The sequence below is a fragment of the Dendrobates tinctorius genome, unplaced genomic scaffold (genome assembly GCF_039654945.1).
Source record: "Dendrobates tinctorius isolate UK_male_01 unplaced genomic scaffold, ASM3965494v1 ptg000162l, whole genome shotgun sequence".
In the NCBI taxonomy this organism is placed as follows: domain Eukaryota; kingdom Metazoa; phylum Chordata; class Amphibia; order Anura; family Dendrobatidae; genus Dendrobates; species Dendrobates tinctorius.
The window spans coordinates 44449115-44469448 of record NW_027361829.1 but is presented as its reverse complement, the minus strand read 5'-3'; the positions used below and the strand labels follow the sequence as shown (position 1 = coordinate 44469448).

Genomic DNA, 20334 nt, shown 5'->3' with positions numbered 1-20334 from the left:
GAAGAAGATTCAATGGTGGGAAGGCGTATGCCAGAGAAAAGTCCCATCTTATCAGTAGGGCATCCACCGCCAGGGGATTTTCCCTGGGGTTCAGAGAGCAGAACAATCTTTCTTTTCTGTTTTCTCTGGTGGCAAAGAGGTCTACCTCTGGCTGGCCCCATCTGCGGACAATCTGGCGGTAAATGTCTTTGTTCAAAGCCCATTCTCCTTGTCTTAGAGCCTTGCGGCTTAAAAAGTCTGCTCTTACATTGTCCTTTCCGCTGATGTGGAGCGCGGTCAAAGATAGACAATTTCTCTCTGCTATCTGGAGGAGCCGTTCTGTTATCTGCATCAGAGCGCTGGAGCGGGTTCCACCTTGGTGGTTGACATATGCTACCGCTACCTGGTTGTCCGAGTGTATCCTCACATGATGGCCCTGCAGGTAGATAATGAGTTTCTTGACTGCTCGCTCTATCGCCAATAGTTCTCTCTGGTTGGATGAGATTTCAGAATTAGAATCCCACTGGCCCTGTACCACTATGTCCCCCATATGGGCTCCCCAACCAAAGGAACTAGCGTCTGTGGTTATAATACGGGTTATCTGTGCTATCCAGGGCACCCCTGACGCTAGGTTCTCGCTCTGAAGCCACCATCTTAGTGATGTAACAGTTGAGGGGCTTAGACACATCCGACCTTGTAAGGAGCCTCCAAGGGCCCTGCTATTAATCAAGACGTCGTTTTGAAGGGTTCTGGTATGGAACTGTGCCCACCTTACTGCTGGGATGCATGAAGTTAGAGAACCTAACAGGGACATGGCCTGTCTGAGGGTCATAGATGGGTTATCCATTGCCCGAAGAACCTGCTCCTGTATCTTTTGTAATTTATCTAGTGGTAGCAGGCACCGCTGAGTGTCTGAATTTAGTATCAATCCTAAAAATTTCTGTATTTTTAAGGGCTGGAGTCGGGATTTCTCGTAGTTTAAAATCCATCCTAGGTTTTCTAACCTGGATCTAGCCTTTTCTATCTGGGATTTACAATGACCCATCGATTTTCCTACAATCAAGAAATCGTCTAAATATGGAATGATTAAGACGTCAACCTCTCGTAAGTGAGCCATAACTTCGGCCACTAATTTTGTAAAAACCCTGGGTGCTGCTGAGAGACCAAAGGGAAGGGCTCTATACTGAAAATGACGTACTGTGCCCTCTACTAAAACTGCCACCCTCAGGAACTGCTGGAAGTCTGTATGGATAGGTACGTGATAGTACGCGTCTTTCAAATCTATGACTGCCATAAAACAACTTTTAAACAATATTTTTATTGTTGTATTAATGGACTCCATTTTGAATTTATGATTAATCAAAAATTCGTTAAGGGAACGAAGGTTTATAATCGTTCTGAATGTGTTATCAGGTTTCTGGATTAGAAACAGGGGAGAGTAAAACCCTCTTCCTCTTTCAGCCTCTGGGACCTCTACCAGAACATTTTTCTGACATAGGCTCAAGACTTCCGCTTCTAAAGCCGCTTGTTCAAGATGAGAAGATCTTAAGGGGGTCAGTTTAAAGGTGTCCCGCGGGATCTGGGTAAATTCCAACCTAAGCCCGGTGGATATTACCTTGCGCGCCCAGTCACTATTCGTAATCTGCGACCATGCCGGGAAGAAGGATGACAGTCTACCCCCTACGGGAACCGCTAGTCATTGATTTGATTTCTTTTGATCTCTTGACGAGCGTGTAAACATATAGCCCGTACCTCGTCTCCTTCTGTCTTCCCATCTGGGTCGATCTCTAACAGGTGAAGAGTTGCGCCTTCTCCCCTGGCCAAATCTCCTTCTACCAAATGGGCGACGGTAGGACGCTGATGAAAGGTTTGGGAACTTTTTCTTGTCGTCCCCCGCCTTTTCAAGCAGCTCGTCTAGGACAGTTCCAAATAAGTATTCGCCCTCACATGGAATCGCACAGAGCTTTGCTCTGGACTGGATGTCTCCCTGCCAGCACTTTAGCCACAGGGCTCTGCGAGCTGCGTTAGAGAGACCTGCTGCTCTGGCGGCCATTCTCATTGCATCCGCTGAGGCATCTGCTAGGAAAGCTGCTCCCTCTTGGATGGTCGGTAGGGCCCCAAGAATTGTTTGTCTTGATGTACCCTGCTTTAGTTGTGACTCCAACTGGTCCAACCAGACCATCATGGACCTGGCCGTGCACGTTGAAGCCACTGCTGGTCTTAAGGACCCGGCCGCCATCTCCCAGGTGTTTTTCAGGAAGGTATCAGCTTTCCTGTCTAAGGGATCTTTAAGGGATCCCATGTCCTCAAAGGGGAGCGAGGATTTTTTTGATGCCTTCGCAATGGCAGCGTCTAATTTGGGGGCTCTGTCCCAAGAACTTACTGCCGGATCGTCGAAGGGGTATCTCCTTTTGAGGGCTGGTGGTAGCGACCCTCTTTTGTCCGGTCTTTTCCACTCTCTGTGGATCAGATCCTGTATCTTTTGGTTTAACGGAAAGACTCTCCGCTTCCTCTGTTCCAGCCCACCGAACATGACATCCTGCATGGATAAATGGGGCTTAGGCTCCTCTACCTCCATTGTCCCTCTGACTGCTTTGACCAGCTTGTCTACCCGGTCAAGAGGCAGACAAAAACGCCCCGAGTCCTCTTCTCCTGAAGAGGACGAGGGAGATGAAGCCTGGGAGTCTCTGCTTTTTCTCCACTCTGCTGAGGAATCAGACTCCGCCGGGACCTCGCCCCTTAGACTTTGCGGCTGAGACAAGGACTTTAGGGTTTCCCTCATTTCTACCCTGACAATGTCTCTCAAACTCGCCGCTACTGCAGGCGACTCTTCTGCCACCGTCTGCTGAATACAGGGGGGGCACAATCTTTTGAGGCACGCGTCTGGTAATGGGCATGCACAGAGTGCGCATTCCCTATGTTTATTTTTATTTGTAGCTTTTTTTCCCTAGAAAAAGAAAAACACAGAAGGGGGGTCCCGTCACTGAGTGAACTTTCACGAAGATCACTTACCAGTGCCACAATCAAGTACCGGAGAACGAGGGGGATTTCTTTCAGCCGATGCTCCTGCCTGCCTGGAGGAGCTTTTACGAGTGGACTGGTCACTTCGTCCCGCATTACTGTCACGGGACCCTTTCTTTTTCTGTTTGACCTGCCGAAGGTCATCCAGGGGCGGCAGTGATGTCTGCCGCTGCTGCCCTTGCTTCTGTCGCTGCTGCTCTCGATCGCTTTCCATCACCACTGCTGCTGCTGCTGCTGCACACTGCTGCATGTAGTAATGTGGCCAAGGCAAGGTACCCTGCCCGGGTCCCGCCTAAATACCCCTCCTCCGGTCAGCAGTTTCCATGCCGCGCCCCTCCCCCCCTTAATGGATCTCCCTACCCCAGCTGGCGCCCCACCGCGCGCCACCGGTGTTTCCGATGGGCGCCGCCATCTTGGGATCGCCGCGCATGCGCAGTAGCGCGCTGACCCGGAAGCGCCTCCTCCGCCCGCCCCCTGACGTCACCGCTACCCCGGAAACGCCGGAAGCTCCGCGGGACGCCCGGGAGCTCCGGAGCAGCGCCCGGTCGCAGCCCTCTGCACAGCGCTGGCCACCTATCTGCGCCGCCGGAGCCGGGAATCCCGGGGGGGAAAATACTTACCGGCGGCGGCTTAATTCCGGAGACGGCCATCCTCCGGACGCCGCTCCCTGCTGTCCACGCCACCGCCGTGATACCCAACCTGGGCCACCGTGGCGTCTTCCAGAAAATCCGAACCAAGCCGAGGTAGGAGACCCCCTCGCTACCGGTGTCGGCTGGCCGGCCTGGGATCCCATTCTTCTGTAGGATCCCGTCCCCTCAGGAACAGGAAACCAACTGATGCGTGGGAGAGGTACCGCCCTTTTGTATCTGTAGGTTTCCTGTTCCTATGGGGCGGATCCCCTCTCTCGTGGTGCTGTCATGGGAGTCCGAATAAATAAAGTGATAAAATATGATTTCTCAACAATAAGTCATCTGATATGAAACATACAGGTAGGACTTTTTTCAGTAGACTATAACCTGTATGCCCAAATAAATAATGTGGATAGGTGAAATGTGGTGACAGATTCCCTTTAAGTTAATCATAGATACATAATGAATAAAACAAATAATAAAAAACCCCAAACATTTTCAATTATTTCAAATGTCTAAATCTATAGTGATCAGGTACAAAGAATTTCTAAATTTTCCTGTGCAGCCAATTATTTGCATTTCTGGCTACAGCAGATTTATACACGAGTTTAATATCTGTTCTACATTCCACTGAGGAAAAATAGATGAAATTTCAAATAAGATTTTGAGATTATACAGCTCTTTGTAAAGGTCACATCAGACAAAAAGGCAGAATGTTCAGAGCTGAGAATATTTAATAAAGTAAATGTATTTTCAAAATCTAGACCGAATACAAATGCTGATATAAGCTCTAAAACTATACATACATACATAATTCTACAAAAATTGTACATGCTGTATGTGGCCCGCTCATTACATTCTGTCAGGATAAATTACAAGAAGAATATTACCTTAAATTGTAAGGGTTTGTAAAGACTATATATATATATATATATATATATATATATATATATATATATATATATACACACACACACACACACACACACACACCGTGTGCAGAATTATTAGGCAAGTTGTATTTGAGAGGATTATTTTTATTATTGAGTAACAACTATGTTCTCAATCAACCCAACAGACTCAGATATCACAGCTTAATATTTTTGGAAGTTGGAGTGGTGTTTTTTTTAGATTTGGCTATCTTAGGAGGATATCTGTTTGTGCGGATAACTATTGCTGTGCATAATTATTAGGCAACCAAATATATACCCATCTCACTTGTTAATTTTCACCAGGTAAACCAATATAACAACACAAAATGTAGAAAAACATTTCTGACATTCAAAAACAAAAAAAAAAATAATAATCAGTGACCAATATAGCCACCTTTCTTTACGATGACACTCAAAAGCCTTCCATCCATAGATTCTGTCAGTTGTTTGATCTGTTTACGATCAACATTGCGCTGCCGCAGCCACCACAGCCTCCCAGACACTGTTCGGAGAGGTGTACTGTTTTCCCTCCCTGTAGATCTCACATTTTATGAGGGACCACAGGTTCTTTATGGTGTTCAGATCAGGTGAACAAGGGGGCCATGTCATTATTTTTTCTTCTTTTAGACCTTTACTGGCCAGCCACACTGTGGAGTATTTGGATGCATGTGATGGAGTATTGTCCTGCATGAAAATCATGTTTTTCTTGAACGATATCGACTTCTTCCTGTACCACTGCTTGAAGAAGGTGTCTTCCAGAAACTGCCAGTAGGTCTGGGAGTTGAGCTTTTGTCCATCCTCAACCCGAAAAGGTCCCACAAGTTCATCTTTGATGATACCAGCCCATTCCAGTACCCCTCCTCCACCTTGCTGGCAGCTGAGTCGGAGTGAAGCTCTTTGTCCTTTACTGATCCAGCCTCGGGCCCATCCATCTGGCCAATCAAGAGTCGCTCTCATTTCATCAGTCTATAAAACCTTAGAAAAATCAGTCTTAAGATATTTCTTGGCCCAGTCTTGACATTTTATCTTATGTTTCTTGTTAAAAGGTGGTCGTTTTTCAGCCTTCCTTACCTTGGCCATGTTCCTAAGTATTGGCACACCTTGAGCTTTTTGATACTCCAGTAACGTTGCAGCTCTGAAATATGGCAAAACTGGTGGCAAATGGCACCTTGGCAGTTTCACGCTTGATTTTCCTCAATTCATGGGCAGTTATTTTGCGCCTTTTTTTTATCAACATGCTTCTTGCGACCCTGTTTGATATTTTTCATGAAACGCTTGATTGTTTGGTGATCACGCTTCAAAAGTTTGGCAATTTCAAGACTGCTGCATCCCTCTGCAAGACATCTCACAATTTATGACTTTTCAGAGTCTGTCAAATCTCTCTTCTGACTCATTTAGCCAAAGGAAAGGAAGTTGCCTAATAATTAAGCACACCTTATATAGGGTGTTGATGTCATTAGACCACACCCCTCCTCATTACAGAGATGCACATCACCTGATTTACATAATTAGCAGTTGGCTTTCAAGCCTATACAGCTTGGAGTAGGACAACATGTATGAAAAGGATGATGTGCTCAAAATACTCATTTGCCTAATAATTCTGCAGACAGTGTATATACATATATATATATATACACACATACACTGCTCAAAAAAATAAAGGGAACACTCAAATAACTCATCCTAGATCTGAATGAATGAAATATTCTCATTGAATACTTTGTTCTGTACAAAGTTAAATGTGCTGACAACAAAATCACACAAAAATCATCAATGGAAATCAAATTTATTAACCCATGGAGGCCTAGATTTGGAGACACACACAAAATTAAAGTGGAATGTAATGTCCTTAAAACAAGTCAAAATGAGGCTCAGTATTGTGTGTGGCCTCCACGTGCCTGTATGACCTCCCTACAATGCCTGGGCATGCTCCAGATGAGGCGGTGGAGGGTCTCCTGAGGGATCTCCTCCTTGACCTGGACTAAAGCATCCGCCAACTCCTGGACAGTCTGTGGTGCAATGTGACGTTGGTGGATGGAGCGAGGGAAGAGATATACTATACACACGGGAACACCAAAATTTAGCAAAAATGTCACAGGTTATTCAGAAACCTTAGAAAAACACGCCAAAAATTTGTTTAAAAACAATTAAAAATAGGACATAGGCCCCCCATTAGGGTTTTGTCCCTCTGAACCCAAACAGCCTATATTGTGTCAAGCCTATGTACAATTAGTTACACAATTAAATATGTTATAGCAATGAAATAAACCCATCAATGAGGGAAAATTATGTACATAGGCATATGATGAAAAATAACAACAATATCACAATAGGTACATAGACCCCCCTAAGGCCAGGTGCCCCAAATTTAAGTGGGAACACAGTCTAATGCAATTGGTAAATTGGTATACGGTGAGGAGAAATCAAGGTATACTAAGATGTGTCTGGTACTGTGTCTGACCAATATGTGGCCACTGAAACTCCACATGAGAGGAATGTGCTTAAGCTATATACAAAATAAAGGGTGTCATCATAAGGAGCTCGTTTACACTATTAGACGTGTAAACAAGAGGGAAAAGCCTCACTAAACACACTACAATCATACATGGTATACACATTTAAACAAGTTAAGCAAAGTAGACCCTTACTCGCCGAATAAACCTGTGCAGACTGTCAATAGTTAAAGGCCAAAGTAAGGGGAGTCCCATACATTGAACATGACCAGAATGTTACCAAACCGAAGGGTCAGGGGGAGCTGAGCCCAACGCGTGTTGCCACCTCATTGGCTTCGTCAGGGGTGTCAGATGCCTGTTTGCATTTTGGCCTTTGGAGGGGTCTATGTACTTATTGTGGTATTGTTATTTTTCATCATATGCCTATTTTTGCTAATTGTTGGTGTTCCCTGGTGTATAGTATGTCTCTTCCCTTTATCCTTACATAGTTGCTTCTGACATACTCCAGGTTGATACCCCATTCTCTGTGTATATTAGATGGTGTCTTCCACCCCCGTGTTCTACGTTGGTGGATGGAGCGAGACATGATGTCCCAACTGTGCTCAATTGGATCCAGGTCTGGGGAATGGGCGAGCCAGTCCATAGCTTCATTTTGCAGGAACTGCCTACACACTCCTGCCTCATGAGGTCTGGCATTGTCCTGCATAAGGAGGAACTCAGGGCCAACTGCACCAGCATATGGTCTCACAAGGGGTCTGAGGATCTCATCTCGGCACCTAATGGCAGTCAGGCTACCTCTGGCAAGCACATGGAGGGCTGCGTGGCCCTCCAAAGAAATGCCACACCACAACATTACTGACCCATTGCTAAACCGGTCATGCTAAAGGATGCTGCAGGCAGCAGATAGCTCTCCACGGCGTCTACAGACTCTGTCACATCTGTCACATGTGCTCAGTGTGAACCTGCTTTCATCTGTGAAGAGCACAGGGCGCCAGTGGCGAATTTGCCAATCCTGGTGTACTGTGGCAAATGCCAAGCGTCCTGCATGGTGTTGGGCTGTAAGCACAAGCCCCATCTGTGGATGTCGGGCCCTCAGACCATCATCATGGAGTCAGTTTCTAACCATTTGTGCAGACACATGCACATTTGTGGCCTGCTGGAGGTCATTTTGCAGGGCTCTGGCAGTGCTCCTCCTGTTCCTCCTTGCACAAAGGTCGAGGTAGCGGTCCTGCTGCTGGGTTGTTGCCCTCCTACGGCTCCCTCCACGTCTCCTGGTGTACTAGCCTGTCTCCTGGTAGCGCCTTCAGCCTCTAAACGCTACGATGACAGACACAGCAAACCTTCTGGCCACAGCTAGCATTGATGTGCCATCCTGGATGAGCTGCACTACCTGAGCCACTTGTAGAGTCTGTCTCATGCTACCACGAGTGTGAAAGCACAACCAACATTCAAAAGTGACCAAAACATCAGCCAGATAGCATTGGTACTGAGATGTGGTCTGTGGTCCCCACCTGCAGAACCACTCCTTTATTTAGTGTGCCTTGATAATTGCCAATAATTTCCATCTGTTGTCTATTCCACTTGCACAACAGCATGTGAAATTGATTGTCAATCAGTGTTGCTTCTTAAGTGGACAGTTTGATTTCACAGAAATTTGATTTACTTGGAGTTATATTCTGCTGTTTAAGTGTTCCCTTTATTTTTTTGAGCAGTGTGTATATCTAATATATAAAGCTCAAATGTGTGTACGTATGTATGTATGTATGTATGTATGTCCGGGATTGGCATCCGCAGCGTGGCAGCTACAGCCACAAAATTTGGCACAGTCACATGACTGGACCCCGAGAGCGTCCTAGGCTTTGTTGTGAGGCGAAATTTTAATCCCACGCGTTCCAATTCACCAAACAATTGTGCCCCTATCTACATAATAGGGAAAAAGTGTGTGTATCAAGCCCCGCCCCTCATTATGATGTCATAATGGTTGCCATGGCGACGCTGATGTCATCATAGATTGCAAGCCCCGCCGCTCGCTATGATGTCATAATGGTTGACTATGGGATGGAGGATGTGTGATGGGTATATGGGCACTGGGCTATGGGATGGAGGATATGTATGACGGGTATATGGGCACGGGACTATGGGATGGCGGATATGTATGATGGGTATATGGGCACGGGACTATGGGATGGAGGATATGTATGATGGATATATGGGCATGGGACTATGAGATGAAGGATGTGTGATGGGTATATGGGCACTCGACTATGGGACGGCGAATATGTATGATGGGTATATGGGCACGGGCCTATGGGATCGTGGATATGTATGATGGGTATATGGGCAGGGGACTATGGGATGGAGGACATGTATGATGGGTATATGGGCACGGGCCTATGGGATCGTGGATATGTATGATGGGTATATGGGCACGGGACTATGGGATGGAGGATAATTATAATTTTCTATAACTAACCACAGTTAGTTACTATGCCCGGGCAGCGCCGGGCTCTTAAGCTAGTGTATATATATGTATATATATATATATATATAATGTCATTGGTCGGAAATTGCAAAGGAAGCTGCCAGCAGTGGATCCTGATGATGTGCATGATCAGGAGCATCCAAGATAGTAGAACGCTTCTCCGACAATCATTAGTGACCTCACTGATGGTGGTCAAGTATTTAAATTTATGCGTGTGGCGCTCATATTCAATATGAAATTATCTGTATTGTTGAAAATGTTTCCATCTTTTCATCACGTGCATATCATTAACATGTCTATCCATCCTTGGTACTGCAATTTCAATGTTGAGGATGTATAGAATATATACACACATACAGTACTTACATACATACACACTGTTTCAATTTTCATGCTTTACAGATCATTAGCATTACAGAGGTGAATAACTTACAGTATAGGACGGGACTGGAAATCTTCCTGGTTCATCCTTTCTGACTGACGTATTTTCAGGATTTCTGTGTAGCTAAGGTTCTGTAGTCTACTCTTGAATTGGTCCAGAGAACTCGGCTTGTTTGTGAGTGCTCTCATGATTTGTTCTTTTACAACTTGCATAACCTATTAGAGACAAATAATTGATAAGTGATAGAAGAACTGTTCTGTCCTTCCATTGATCAAAAACAATCTGAACCAGCAAAATACACTATAAAAAGGCAGTGGTTGTCCTCAGTCAAGAGATTTTGTTTTACTGTATAAATACGTAGTACAAGTCAATCAAATTATTTTTTTCAGCTAGTTTCGTATTATGAAATTCCATTGTGTCGACCTTTATAACTATCCATTTTGGAAATAATGTACATTTTAGTTTTGAAGACCAGGCACTTGTAGCTATTAAATGGTGGCTGTGCAGTAAAACTTCTGGAGAAGAATCTTTATATGTCTCCAGAATTCTTATACCACAAGCTATTTGACAGATGTTTCCACCAAAATGTCTAAATTGTGCCTATGTGCAGGGATTTTGTTAGGATAGCTCAGCACTTTCAAATAAGGAAAAAGAAAACAGGAACCTGACAGGCCCGACACAAGTCAATTACGAAAAATGGACCACAGCTACTCTGTCACGAAGATTACAAAAGATCATTACACCTCCCCCCTTAAAGGGAACCTAAGGGCTGTTACTTGCTGCCCAATCCATGCAAAGGGGAGGTTGGTATAGGAAGGAGGAGCGAGACAGATCCCCTCTCTCCCCTTCCTCTCTCATCTACATAGAATCATAACAGTAGAAACGGTCATCTCCTATCTCAGTAATTACCCATGTTGAGAATTTTGAGAATAATCAGTCCTGTCTGAGAAAGAAGCAAATTTCTCTGATAAGATATGTATATTACAAAATGTCCTATTTTTACGTGTACTATTGATTTGTGAGATAAGAATTCAAACCGTGGTTACGGTTTCATAAAAAAAAATAGAAGTTTTTCTCAGTCACCGCGATTTCTGCATATTCTGATACAGAAATCTTGTACAGAACACTCTTTAAACTTCCTTCTGCTGCCTTCCATTTTATGTGACAGGTAAGAGGAGACACTAATACCATGTATAGAGCAGTGGGGAAGGCTCCTGCTACATTCAGTCCCCCAACTGCTAGACTCCGATTGTAAGGAGTAGTGATGAGCGAGTATACTCGTTGCTCGGGTTCTTCCAAGCATGCTCAGGTGTCCTCCGAGTATTTTGGCATGCTCGGAGATTTAGGGTGTGTGCACATATTGCGGATTCTGCTGCGGATCATTGACCATTTAAGTCAATGCAAACTGAAAAACGCAGTGCCCACGGTGCGGAATTTTCCGCGCGGATTTGCTGCGGATTTAAATCCGCAGCATGTCAATTCTTTGCGCAGATTCCGCAGCAGTTTGGCACCTGCTCCATGACAGGTGTCAAACCGCAGGGGAAAACCGCAATCAGTCTTTTGACCTGCGGATTTAGACAAATCCAAACAGAAAATTCTGCAACAGAATCCGCAACGTGTACACACACCCTTAGTTTTCGTCCTCTCATCTGTATGATTTGGGACTGCTAGACAGCTTGAATACATGTGTGGAATGCCTGTTTGTTAGGGAATCCCCCCATGTATTCAGCCTGTCTACAAGTCGCAAATCATGCAGCTGAGACAACGAAAACTAAATCTCTGAGCACGCCAAAATACTCGGAGGACACCTGAGCATCCTCGGGGAAACCCGAGCAACGAGTATACTCGCTCATCACTAGTAAGGAGGAGAAGAGAGAAATGACAGATCTTCTCTGACATTTCTAGAACTTTAGTAATTTTTGTGTGTATTTTCCATATAATATATATACTGTATATATTTAAGAGTACTGTATTATATAAAAAGACAGTATATTCTGTGCACATTATACTACATTTGGCTTTAACAATTCAGATTATCTGCAAATTGTATGAGCGCACTGTTATAATCATAAATCATAAATTTGAAAATACTATGTGAAATGTAAAACTATCAATAATAAATTTAGATGCAAAGGAAATATTTAAAATGCAATAGAAGATCTTAAAATTATATTTACTATAACCCCAAGAATCTAACATTCAGCCATGTCACTGACCATGTAAGAACAAGTAATGGATTCCTGGGTTCATTATGGTAGTTATTGCTGTAAATTTAATTAAAAAAAATATAAAAGATTTCTACTATGTCCAAAGAAACAAGCTGATAACTTTTTATATTGCATAGTGTATTTTTTTTTTAAATTCCTGAGAAATTCAGACAAAGAATCCTGCTTAGGATATATTCTTAAGGTAGGCAATGATCAAATCTGACATATAATGTGATAATTTAAACCAAGGTGGAATAACGACAGCCAAATATATTCATATTTTTATTTAGTAGCACAGCATGCCCCTGGGGTAAGCTAAGCCAGGATGACAAGGACTGTAGTAGACAAAGCTCTCTCCCAGTACAGTGATTTTCTATGACAACCTATATAAACTTGCTTATTAGTTTATTGAATCCATGGTCAGCTAGCATTAAATTATTTTTCCAATTTCTGACAAAGGCCTCTGGCAAAATATAGCGTGCGCATAAATTCAACGGACTATGTTAAGAAAAGCAAATTTACATTTCAGCTTGGGAGACGTGTTCAGTGGAAGGAGGTTGAGTCATCATAGGTAACGTATGTTGACAAAGAATAAGACACGCATCAGGTCATCTAAACCTGACTTTTTCAATTCTTTACCTAAGATACTATAGATATTCTGCCAACATCTTTTATATGATATAGGTAGATTGATCTGGAGTCTGATCATACACATGATTGTTATGTCCTTCATACCACATATTGTAGAAAAAAAGCCTGTGACCAAGTCATTTTTCCGGGAGTGCTGAAGGCATCTGCTCCCAAGATGGCGGTAGTCCACAGTAGAACAGATACAGGAATACTGGCGCTATCGGCATATTACACAGAAGTGTTATGTATGCTGGAGAAAGCACAACACATATCTATACATGTATACGGCACTTATTTGTATGTTTATTTTTCTACATAAATTAGTATAACCAATGCTACCAGGTGCTGAGCGCTGCATTCTTTAAAGATGACAATCTGTGCAATCTGCGACATAGAAACTCTCTTCTGTACAAACAGATGGTGTGAAACTCAATCTGATAATTAATAATGCATCTATGTTTCCATACCTACTTAAAATATATTCCCCAGATGTTCCTAGTTACATATTTTATGACATTTTTAGCATCTAGACTTTTTTTGGAAAGAGGATATTTATGGACCAGTTATTGACAGTGTATTAAAAGATTGTTAGTCTAATATTGTTGTATTCATGATAAAGCTATGTGTGGCTCGCATCTATGCTTCATGTTTTTATCAAGTTTGTGCTTAGCAAAAGGAAAGGATGGCACACAGGGAAATCTGAGTAAATCTATCCCAAAGATTTGTTTTTTCATTTAAGATCAGAGCAGAAAAAAATACTCCTCATAAGCCGTAGATCATCAGCTCTGAGCAGCCGGTGATCCTCTTTACTTTTGTAAGTTTAGGTTCCCATAGACATTAGATGACTCTCAGCCGATCGAGCATTTGACAGCTATCTCTCCCTACTCCCCTTTACAAGAGAACGCACAGCTGAGCCCCCTGTGTTTAGTAGGAGAGAGCTGCTGCCAAACTCTTCTGATCTCCGAGCTTGCCAAAAGTGCCATAAATTCCACGGCCCTTTACACACACCACCACTGTCCCCATTGGGGCTCACAATCTAAATTTCCTACCAGTAAGTCTTTGCAATGTGGACGGAAATGGGAGTACCTGAAAGAAACCCATGCAAACACGGGGAGAACATACAAACTCATTGTAGATGTTGTCCTTTGTGCAAGGTTGGAGTGCTAATCCCTGAACAACCAATCTATCAAAACCTTTTGTATACCACCCATTAGCACTGGGGCTGAGGTGGTGTGATCCTGTGTTATTTTTTATATCTGCACACTACATAGGATTGTCAGATCCATAACGGGAATGTGTCAACATTAAATGACCTATTGTTTAATTTTTTGGCCAAGCATATTTTTTTTCCGATTACTCCATTTTTTCCCATACCGCTATGTATATTTAAAAAAAAAAAAAAAAAAAAAGTAAATCTTGCAGATTTCTCTCTAGCCGTATAATAGGTTGACACCTCCTGTTCTGCAGAAATCACTTTTCAGCAGTCACCTCATTAAAATCACAGGCAGGATTACAATAGAAGCTACCGCCTCTAGATAAAGCAGGATCATATCATTATCAATGGCTGATGGTCACAGCTTGCCTTCCTCACACAAAGACCTTTGCATGGATCATGCCTTGGAAACTTTCCAACAGAAGTCAATATGCATCCCTAATAAATACTTTATTTTGATGGCTGATGTAGCAGATTGACTGATGAGAAAAATGAAAAACTGCATGTTTACCAGCTTCAACATTTCCAGGAAGGATGCGGTTATATATTATGAACAGATGTGTAGGAACCACTAATTCTGGTGATAGAAATAAAACAATTATGTAGAATCTAAGAACAGGAAATGTATGAAATGCAGTGTAAAGTAAGAACTTTTTTTATACGAGTCAGTGATTACATAAATAACCGATAATAATTCACATGCACAGAAAATAGAGGGAGCAAGCCATTACCAAGGAATAAGTAATTCTGCAGATAGTTGAGCACATCTCAGGTCATGTAGACAGGATCTTTGAAATAATTGGACAGCTGATAGGGAATGCACAATATGGAATCTCATTTTTGTCAGTAATGTGAACACAAGGGAAGCGGAGAATATGCCTTGTAACAATGAGATAATGTCAGCATCAATTCTATACAAGACTGATTGAGCCTTCTTAATGGAAGCTCTGCCTACACAGGTTCCTAACTGTGAAGGAGAAAAGACATTTTTTCTTGCCTCCAAACCCTGCGAAGGACAACATTTTGCCCTGTCTGCTGTCTTGGAGAATTGACATTATACAGCATCCAGACAGACATAGACTTATTTTAATCAGCTTTTTAGGTGCTCTGGGCAATTACTTGCAGAAGTCACAGTTATACAGCTATGTTGGCAAAAAGATTTTAACAATTGTGCAGTAAGTGTTTGCAAACATTTTAAAACAGAAGTCATTTGTAATCAACAAAATATGTTCATTCCTCTGAGTTCCCGTTTGTCACATGGAACTACTGGAAATACAAACTGTTGTAAAGACTCATTATTTCTGTAAGTGCATGGAATAATAATGATAGATACATTTCAATGCCAATAAACATACCCATGTACATTCCGTCAACATCACCGAACTATTCCGTATATTTCACTGATCTTTCTACACTGCACTGTATGAAACCCCTGTGGCATCTGCACTCATTTATCAAACAGCTTCAAATAGATGTCACAACTACATTTTGACAGAATCTGCAGAAATTTCAGAGGAATACTGCCTTTACAAGCAGCAGATAAAAATAGACACTATATAATGAAAGTGTTGCAATTTTTTGGCCACGAATGCCAAATGTAAAACTCATGGATTAGGGTGGTTTCACATTTGCGTTTCCAGCAGCAGCGTCGGCCTGTGCACGACCGCCGCTAAGCCCCCCTGCCGCGCCTCCTCCGGTAGCTCTGCCTAGGAGCGCATGACGCTGCATGCGACCTGCGTCCCCTATCTTTAGCACTGGGGAAGCAGGCCGTGCGCAGGTATGCGTTTGGCAGCGCATGCGCCCTTTTGATGGTGCGCCGGCCGGCGCCAAACGCAACCTGTGAGACATATATATATATGTAGCTTAGTTGCCATAAAAGGAAGGAGGCCCAGACATTTTCTGCACCTGCCTCCAAGCCCAAATTGTAAATCAATATGAAGCCAGTCCATCTGCCATCTAAGTGGCTTTAAGATCACATAAAATCACATAAACTTGTTTGTAATCTGTACTGGAGAAAAGTCACACATATTGGAGTAAAACGATACCTAAAGTACCAAATAATTTCCCAACAGACGTAACTTGATCAGCCTGAAGACAGTCAATTTTTTACTATGTAGTCCTATTGGATTTGTCATAATAGCCTTGGAGAATGTGAAGCTGCCTGACATCAATGAGAAAAAACATCTGAAGCCCATCATCACCATATTCTTTGATACGCTTATAATGCACGATCATCTCATATGTATAAAATCCCTGGATCCTACATCATCCTTTTGTCACCATGTTAACTATGCTTTTTTTTTTTTTACAAATCTCATTACAACAATAAAAAATAATACAGTCATAAGTGTCAACCTATGGATTTATAAATTTATTTAACAGCACATGGTTAATGCTAGGGGCACAAGTGGACTGCAACCTGCAGTTTCTGTTCAGTTTGGCAGAGAAACACAGAACGACCAACGATGGGAATACGTGTTGTAGAGATGCATATTACTGTGACCACAGACTGCTGTGACTCTATATCAAACCTGTTCTCCTCTAGTGGCTTTGCGGTTATATAGAGAATAAGGTGCTTTATGAAGGAAAACTTGGAAAGTGACAAAGGGATATGAAAATGGACCCTTTAATAGTTTAGCAAGCTTTATGAAGCCATACCAGAGCAACATCTATAAAGGAAACTGATGAAAGCAAAATGAAAACACACAAATTAGAAAAAAATGCATTTACGGTTAAAAATCATAGCCGAGAAAGAATCCACAACTATGTGCTGCCAGTTAATGAAAGGTCAGCTAGCATCCACTCTGAAAGTGCTTATAAGGGAGGGCTAATCTGAGTGATGGATGCCCTAGCAAGGCAGATTAATGGCTGCAGTAGGTGTCACTTCGTTTAGCTGAAACTGCAGGTCAGCATTTTAAGCTGTCGGCTTATTTCTTTGTGGGAAATAGATGTCTTCTACTGGACTTTGTAGATCAGACTGCCCAGAAGTGTTTGGTGAAGCCTGTTTCACACTTCCGCTTTTTGACGTCAGTCAAAATCCGCCAATTTTTGAAAAAAACGGATCCGCCAAAAAAGGGGCGGACCCGTTTTTTTCCCCTATAGACTTACATTAGTGGCAGATCTTGACTGGCGTTCGTCTGTCCCACCCGTATTTTGACGGATCTGCCAAGATTTCAGCGTCTCCCGGGCGGATGGGACGGACACTGCAATGTTCTTTTTCTTTGATGGTCCGCTATTTTGCTGTGCGCATGCCCGGAAGCTTCACGCGGGGAAGCATTTTAACTATGAAATGCCGTTCTGGGGAGCGGTAAAAATTCTCTCTCTCACCTTTTTCCCCAGGCTGCGATTCCTTTAAAATGCAGACTTCGGCGGATCCGTCAAAACAACGGTCTGGTGGCACCCGTTAGTATCTCAACGGACACGGATCCGTTCTCCGCCTCCTTTTTCACGGATTGCAACTGACAGAAAAAGCATAAGTGTGAAACAGGCCGAAGATTATTGGAAAACAAACAAAGGCAGTCTTCCATAATTGCAAATATATTCCTACGAAGCCTAAGCGCATGTAGAGGATTGTTTTGTGGTTCCTATTCTTTAGAATAGTAGAGGTTCCCGTACTAAGTGATCCTAGGAGACAGAGCATGGATCAGACTTTATTTATATAATTGCCTTAAATTGTACGTCATCTACTTTCGTCTGGATGTCCTCGAATCCCACAATCCACTGCGCCGCACCGGAAGTACGCCGGCCGCCATATTGGAATACTCAAGTGATGGGTATTCCAATATGGCACCCGCTGGTGGTACCAGGCCCTTCCACATTACCACCAGCGGGACACCGCCGGAACCCCCACGCTGGACCCCCTGCCGCCTCTTCCAGGACCCCCCGCCGCTGCTGGACCCGCCGCCGGACCTGCCGCTGCTTGCCCACCCACCTCCGTGCAGTCACAGCCGGCAGGAAAGACCGCGGCTTGCGGCTTGTGCTGGAGATGGGGTGCGGGTGCCCTCTGGTGGCGCCGCACCCCATCTCCAGCACAGGCCGCAAACCACCGTCTTTCCCGCTGGCTGCTCGCTGCCGCTGCCAGGACCCGCCGCCGCTGAGCCCGCCGCCGCACCCCCCCGCCGCTGGACCCGCTGCCGCCTGCCCACCCAACTCCGTGCAGTCACAGCCGGCAGGAAAGACTGCGGCTTGCGGCCTGTGCTGGAGATGGGGTGCGGGCGCCCCCTGGTGGCGCCGCACTCCATCTCCAGCACAGGCCGTAAAACGTCTTTCCTGCCGGCTGTGACTGCACGGAGGTGGGTGGGCCGCCACCCCCAGCACAACAAAGCTGCCCCCATCGTGATGTCATGTCACTGCCCTACAGATGTGATAGTATCGGGCCCACAAATAGTGTTATATAAATGGCATACAGTACAGAGACTAGCAAGCCAGCAAAGGCTAAATTATTGAAAGATCTCCCTGAGTACTGTTTTATACTGCATGTGGTATGTAGGACATGGTAAATAAAAATGGTCTAGTAAGGCATTGGATGTCTGTGATATGGCTCTCCTCTCTTGCTAGCAGCGCAGACAGGTGGACTTTGGTAAATGTTGCCATCAGCCTCTTTATGACTGCTCTATTAAGGGGACCATGGAAACCTCTAATACTAGGTGACAAGCCCAAAACAATTATTTTGCCACTGATTATTTTTTAAATCTCCCAGCGCAAGCACTGTGCGCTGCAGGGATTCGCCATTTTCAGACCTGGTAATGGAGGGTATGTAGGAGTTATACATACGCTCTGCCAGTGGGGGCGGCCTCGCTCTATACACCCTCTAGTCGGTCACACCCACTGCCCGTCCACGTCACTGATCAAGGTGCGGCCTCGGCTCAGTATAAGTGCATGAAGCGAGGCTGCGCCCACTGGCCAGGGATATGAATAATGCATACACACCATCCGCTCCACGGTCTGAAACTGGTGAATCCCCACAGCACAGTGTGTGCGCTGTGGGGGATTCATAAGTCTGCAGTCACCCTTTAAGAAGGGGTTGCCCACTTTAATTGTGCTCAGTTGCAGTTTTCAATATTTCATTAATTTCAACTACAAATACATCAAGTGTGAACATTCACCTCTTGGTGAAAACTAGCTGGGGATTCCCAGTATGCAATCTATTCTGACAGCTAATAGAAGTTGATCATAAGAAAATATTTCCCTATTATAAAAGAAAAGGAATATTTTCAAAGTTATGCAATGAACACAAGTTATTTCACATAAAAAATATAATTTATATATAACCATTAACATCTGGATTCCCAGTGTTCTAGAGACATATAATGAAAAAAAAAATTGTAACACAAATTAAGTCAACTAAGAGCGCAATCCCCTTCCACAGAAAAGGCTTATGCCCATAGTTAAAATGCAGGATACTAGACTCATTTACTCTGTCTAGCTTGATTTATTAATAGTTGTAAAATATATTCACTTCTGAACAGATCTACTGGGAACACGTGCAGCATGGGCCTGGCCACAGCTAAACTCAAAGAAACTGCACAGAAATATTCACTCATATTTGTGGTGTCCTAAGAAAGTAGACAAAGATAGGGCTGAGAACTGAAAAGTAAACTGGCCATGGATCGAAGCTGGTGAAGTGCAAATCAACTGTGGAGACTCGCCGGTGGACACGGGGACAGTGAATAAAGCATGGCTTGGATTTCCATACTAAACTGTGCCCAGCAACAAAGACTAAATAAAACCACTTCAATTTGTTTTCTTTTACCATCTCTAACAACTATAAAAGACAAATTTGTATCGCACATTGCAAATACTTATATCTGTTAATATTACTACATACAATTAAGTAAGGAATCTCTTAAAACATAATTTTTCGTAAACATACAGAATATATATATCACGTTAAAAGCATCTTCTTTGTAATAAGCTGTGATATTTATTACACATGCTTTGAGCAGGTCTATGTACTGTCCCTTTATCGTGCGACACCTGTACTTTTTACATAACATAACATAATATATATATATATATATATATATATATATATATATATATACACACATACATACATACACACAGCCCTGGCAAAAATTAAGAGACCACTTTCAAATGTTCAGTTTGTCTGATTTTTCTCTTTATAGATATATTTTTGAGTAAAGTGTAAATTGTTCTTTTTGTCTACCAACTTCTGGCAAAATGTCTCTGAATTTCCAAGCAATAAATTTTGTTTTTTTTTCTAAAAAGGAGAAATGGTCAAAATTAAAAAAAACCCCAGTGCTTTCAGACCTCAAATAATGCAAAGAAAACAAGTTCATAATCATTTAGAAACAATAATACTAATGTTTTAAGTCAGGAAGAGTTCAGAAATCAATATTTTGTGGAATAACCATGATTTTTATAAAGAGCTTTCATGTGTTTT

At 43.2% G+C, this 20334-nt stretch overlaps 1 protein-coding gene across 7 annotated transcripts in view; it reads right to left on the bottom strand.

The window, feature by feature from the left end:
* Positions 1–20334, bottom strand: part of ELMO1 (engulfment and cell motility 1) — a 569414-nt gene that overhangs the window by 70597 nt on the left and 478483 nt on the right. For 6 of the 7 annotated variants that reach the window (XM_073549986.1, XM_073549985.1, XM_073549983.1 and 3 more), the window contains one exon: positions 9930–10093. In XM_073549986.1, the coding sequence (XP_073406087.1) occupies positions 9930–10093 (164 nt within the window). Of the gene's footprint in view, positions 1–9929; positions 10094–17255; positions 17387–20334 lie in introns of all 7 variants that reach the window. The other variant, XM_073549988.1, reaches the window with a different exon arrangement.